The 5,913-nt window shown below is 45.7% G+C and overlaps 1 protein-coding gene across 1 annotated transcript; it reads right to left on the bottom strand.

The window, feature by feature from the left end:
* Positions 1-3,582: 3,582 nt before the first annotated feature.
* Positions 3,583-5,418, bottom strand: LOC138645526 (E3 ubiquitin/ISG15 ligase TRIM25-like). The gene has a single exon (XM_069734914.1). The coding sequence runs from the start codon at positions 5,406-5,408 to the stop codon at positions 3,843-3,845; it is 1,566 nt and encodes a 521-aa protein (XP_069591015.1). The 5' UTR covers positions 5,409-5,418; the 3' UTR covers positions 3,583-3,842.
* Positions 5,419-5,913: the final 495 nt, after the last annotated feature.

The following is a 5,913-nucleotide window of genomic DNA, read 5'->3' as shown; positions in this document are numbered from 1 at the left end:
TTGTACATGATAGCAGGGACGTACTACCTGTAATATGGAGAACCACTAGAGGGAGCACATTGTACATGATACCAGGGACGTACTACCTGTAATATGGAGAACCACTAGAGGACGCACATTGTACATGATAGCAGGGACGTACTACCTGTAATATGGAGAACCACTAGAGGGAGCACATTGTACATGATACCAGGGACGTACTACCTGTAATATGGAGAACCACTAGAGGGCGCACATTGTACATGATACCAGGGACATACTACCTGTAATATGGAGAAACACTAGAGGGCGCACATTGTACATGATACCAGGGACATACTACCTGTAATATGGAGAACCACCAGAGGGCGCACATTGTACGTGATACCAGGGACGTACTACCTGTAATATGGAGAACCACCAGAGGGCGCACATTGTACGTGATACCAGGGACGTACTACCTGTAATATGGAGAACCACCAGAGGGCGCACATTGTGCATGATACCAGGGACGTACTACCTGTAATATGGAGAACCACCAGAGGGCGCACATTGTGCATGATACCAACAGATCAATAGATCTCTGTCTGTACAGAGACATGATCAATCGAAAACTCTAGAAGTAAAGGGACAGTACTGACATATACAAGCTGGGAAATGGCTACAGGAGCCTTATTGGCCACTAAATCCGCACATATAAGACCAGTTTGGTCGCTGGTGTAAAGTCTTCCCAACTCATCCAGAAGTCCCAGAAGTGAAATTCTGCTGAATAGATAACATATCGGGTTGTGCCGCTGTGAGGTTAATAAGCAGATGTGGGGGGTCTTCATTATGGGGGCTGCAGTCGTCTCTCTTCTCTACATCTGTAAGTCCAGTGGGTCGGGGACTTTGAGCTCTGGCCGCCATGTTTCCTGTGTTCGGCTATGAGGTTGTGCTGCTGAATCTCCTTGTATAAAGCTGTAATATGTCATCACTGATTGGTGCAGACCCCACAGACCCTGAGAATGAAGGGGCCACAGAGCTGATTTAGTGCCGTGTCCTGTGAAGGAAACCCCGGTTCCTCCCACGTCACCAATCCGTGACGTCACTACACAGGCACAGCTCTCCCGCGCCCCCTTTGTCTCTCAGGTCACTAACTGCACCTAGAGCAAATGGACGCAGGGGAGACTGCCCTGTTACCCACGCTGGGTATTCTAAGATTCGCAATCAGAGTAAAAGGATCAGCCCAAAATTAATTTATGATTTAATTGCCTTGAGGGCGCACTAGGTAATTACAAGTAATACAGTGGGGCAAAAAAGTATTTAGTCAGTCAGCAATAGTGCAAGTTCCACCACTTAAAAAGATGAGAGGCGTCTGTAATTTACATCATAGGTAGACCTCAACTATGGGAGACAAACTGAGAAAAAAAAATCCAGAAAATCACATTGTCTGTTTTTTTATCATTTTATTTGCATATTATGGTGGAAAATAAGTATTTGGTCAGAAACAAAATTTCATCTCAATACTTTGTAATATATCCTTTGTTGGCAATGACAGAGGTCAAACGTTTTCTGTAAGTCTTCACAAGGTTGCCACACACTGTTGTTGGTATGTTGGCCCATTCCTCCATGCAGATCTCCTCTAGAGCAGTGATGTTTTTGGCTTTTCGCTTGGCAACACGGACTTTCAACTCCCTCCAAAGGTTTTCTATAGGGTTGAGATCTGGAGACTGGCTAGGCCACTCCAGGACCTTGAAATGCTTCTTACGAAGCCACTCCTTCGTTGCCCTGGCGGTGTGCTTTGGATCATTGTCATGTTGAAAGACACAGCCACGTTTCATCTTCAATGCCCTTGCTGATGGAAGGAGGTTTGCACTCAAAATCTCACGATACATGGCCCCATTCATTCTTTCATGTACCCGGATCAGTCGTCCTGGCCCCTTTGCAGAGAAACAGCCCCAAAGCATGATGTTTCCACCACCATGCTTTACAGTAGGTATGGTGTTTGATGGATGCAACTCAGTATTCTTTTTCCTCCAAACACGACAAGTTGTGTTTCTACCAAACAGTTCCAGTTTGGTTTCATCAGACCATAGGACATTCTCCCAAAACTCCTCTGGATCATCCAAATGCTCTCTAGCAAACTTCAGACGGGCCCGGACATGTACTGGCTTAAGCAGTGGGACACGTCTGGCACTGCAGGATCTGAGTCCATGGTGGCGTAGTGTGTTACTTATGGTAGGCCTTGTTACATTGGTCCCAGCTCTCTGCAGTTCATGCACTAGGTCCCCCCGCATGGTTCTGGGATTTTTGCTCACCGTTCTTGTGATCATTCTGACCCCACGAGGTGGGATTTTGCGTGGAGCCCCAGATCGAGGGAGATTATCAGTGATCTTGTATGTCTTCCATTTTCTAATTATTGCTCGCACTGTTGATTTCTTCACTCCAAGCTGGTTGGCTATTGCAGATTCAGTCTTCCCAGCCTGGTGCAGGGCTACAATTTTGTTTCTGGTGTCCTTTGACAGCTCTTTGGTCTTCACCATAGTGGAGTTTGGAGTCAGACTGTTTGAGGGTGTGCACAGGTGTCTTTTTATACTGATAACAAGTTTAAACAGGTGCCATTACTACAGGTAATGAGTGGAGGAAAGAGGAGACGCTTAAAGAAGAAGTTACAGGTCTGTGAGAGCCAGAAATCTTGATTGTTTGTTTCTGACCAAATACTTATTTTCCACCATAATATGCAAATAAAATGTTAAAAAAACAGACAATGTGATTTTCTGGATTTTTTTTTCTCAGTTTGTCTCCCATAGTTGAGGTCTACCTATGATGTAAATTACAGACGCCTCTCATCTTTTTAAGTGGTGGAACTTGCACTATTGCTGACTGACTAAATACTTTTTTGCCCCACTGTATACAGTCAAAATATATCAAGAGTTACAGTCAAAGTAAAATATAACAATCATAATACAGGGCTTAAAGGTATACAGCTGGAGGTCAATTTACCAGGTTGAAGGTCGCTTGTGGAAGCCGGGGGGCTCAGCGTTCCGCAGGTCCAAGACTTTTCTTTTATGAGCTCGGACGATGCATCCATAATTCATGATTCCATGTTGGAGACGGTTCTACTGGAAGGCCATAATACACGTGTATCCTTTGGCTACTTGACATGCGTGCTTTAATTAAGCCCCCAACCACCTCCTAGTCCCCTGCTGGTGTGGCTTCCTCATTGGCTTTGAAGTACCTTCTGCCTGCTACACTGAGCTTAACTTAATTACCATGCTAAAAGTAACTTTATTCATGAGAAAAAGTGGGGGCCAGGAGCGTTACTCTCTGCAGACCTGTGACCAGGAGACAAAATGGAGTCACGCCAATCTCTGTTAGTATGCCCGTCCAAGATGGCGGCGGCTCCCTCATCACATGTCCCCTCCCTGTTTACCCTGCACAGGGCACTCCTGACCCCCGATGTGCCCCCCATACACTGCCGCTGTACTGCAGCTCCTGCATCGGGGGAGTCCAGAGCTCCGATGTGCAGGAGGCTGAACTAATGCTGCAGCCCCTTTATTCTCAGGATCGGTGGGGGTCCCGGGAGTCAGAGAGTACTGACATATCCCCGCTATATACCAGCACTTTATCAGAGAGGATTAACCCTTTATTGGATAACAATTATCAGTCTCAGGACAATTCACACATTAATATTTACATTCTGCTCAATCATTGATTCTGCATCTGATCTACAGGAAAAAGGAAAAAACAATAGGAACAATCCACCCATGACTCCGCCATATACACTGTATTATTAGAGGGTCCTGCTGATAACTCGCTATATAAAGATGTGTCCATGTGACAAGGAATAATGGAATTATAATGTGACGAGGACGACATCGGCCTCAGCTTCTTATTGTAACAGAGGCTTCATCAAATACATAGAAGATAACATGTAGGGGTTCAGTGAAGGAGGCGGAGAAGGTGTGTAAGTGTCTGATGGGGTCACACAGCTCATAGAAGGACAGACGCCCAGCCTCATAGTCTAAGAAGACTCCAAGTGTTGGACATGTTGGCTTTACACTGAGGGCTAATCTGACTGAGTTGTGCCATACTTTATATTCCTCATCATACATAAACAAATTCCAAGATTTATCATTATATTCAATATCAGACTCTTCTCCTTCTCTTTCTATACTGGGATAGGACAATCCAACACTACATTCTCCAATCTGGTTCCATTCTACCTTCCAGTAATGTCGTCCTGAGGAGAGGCCACATCTGCTTAACACCTGGGGGTAATCCACAAATCTTCCTGGTGATTCTGGTTTCTCCTGCTTTTCTTCTGATTTTGTTGCGGTCTTCAGATCTTCTGATATCTTCACACATCTATGAGCAGTGTCCACATCCAGCAATATGTCTGGGACATGGACCCCGAGCTCTGATGTTACATTGGTGACAATATCCCTCATAGATCGGTGTAAGGTCAGTGAGATCAGAACCTCATCCAGATCCTCCTCAGAACTGACCTCTCCACCATCTCCTCCTGTGTCCTCTTCACCTCCAGGACTACATACTGTAATGTCACATTCTTGTAAGAGTCTTATTGGGTTGGCAACACGACACATCTCCTCTACGTGATGTATCTTCCTGGACAGCTTGCCCTCCTGTATTTCCAGCTTCTTGATCAGATCAGATATCTGGGACACAATCTTCTCCTCCTGTCTGGAGACCTCGCTCAGCGCTTTCTTTTCTGCCATTTCCAGTTGCTTCTTAATGTCCATAAATATCTTACTGATGTTCTGCCTCTTATCGGAGGCTTTCTCCTGGATCTTCCTCTTATGATCCTGCAGATTTTGGACTCTTGTCTCAATTTCTGATTTTTGGGGATTCATTTCATCCAAATATTTTCTCAGTTTCTTCTTTTTATTCTCAAAAGCTTCATGTAGAAGTTCCACCTGGTATCCTCGGTGTTCACCAACCAAACAAGACACACACAGACAAGCCGCGTCCTGCGGGCAGTAATACTCCAGAACCTTCTTGTGGAGGGAACATTTTTTGTAACCAAAAGAGCCGGTGGGTTCTGTTAATATATGATCCACTGTCTTATTGTGGGCTTTCAGGTGGTCATCACATAGAGAGTTCTCGCACTGTAGACAGGATTTCACAGCCGGTACAGGAGACTTTATACAGTAAGTACAGAAGATTCTGGTGTCCTCCATATCAGGCTGAGTAGATGAGAAATGCTCCACTATGTTCCTCAGCTTCCGGTTCTTCTCCAGGGCCGGACGCTCCGGATATTCTGCTCTGCAGTCAGGACAGGAATACCCTCCAGCCGCCTCCTGTGCATCCAGCACACTCACAATACACGAGCGGCAGAAGTTGTGTCCACATCTCAGGGATACGGGATCTGTATAGAGGCTCAGGCAGATGGAGCAGTTCAGCTCGTCCCTCAGCTCCGCAGACGCCATTGTAGTGGGAAAGAGCAGGAACCAAAGTGAAAGAGTTTATTTACATAAGAAGGGTGTGGAGTCTGTTCAGGATAATTAACCCCTACAGCTCCATGGTTGTGATCACTGCTGATTCACATGAGGAAGAAAGCACTTAGGCTAGTTTCACACATCCGTCTTTGGCCATCAGGCATAATCCGGCGGCGCGCCAGAACAACAGATCCGGTGACATTAGTGAATGCCGGAAACAACATAAATGCCGGAGAAAACTAGACGAAACGTAAGGTCATCTGGCGCTAATACAAGTCTATAGGGATAAAACGGATCTGGTGTCAACTTTTTCCGCATCCAGTTTTTTCAAGATTTGCCGGATTGAGCCTGACGGCGAAAGACGGATGTGTGAAAGTAGCCTTACTGATCAGCCATGAGGATCTGGTGTAGGATTGGGAGTTATAGTGACTCCACCTGATCATCAAGAGAATCCACCACCAGTTCAAGGAAGGAGAAGGAAGCAGAGGACTCATAA

The sequence above is a fragment of the Ranitomeya imitator genome, chromosome 7 (assembly GCF_032444005.1).
Source record: "Ranitomeya imitator isolate aRanImi1 chromosome 7, aRanImi1.pri, whole genome shotgun sequence".
Taxonomy (NCBI): domain Eukaryota; kingdom Metazoa; phylum Chordata; class Amphibia; order Anura; family Dendrobatidae; genus Ranitomeya; species Ranitomeya imitator.
This window is presented reverse-complemented; position numbering and strand designations above follow the sequence as displayed.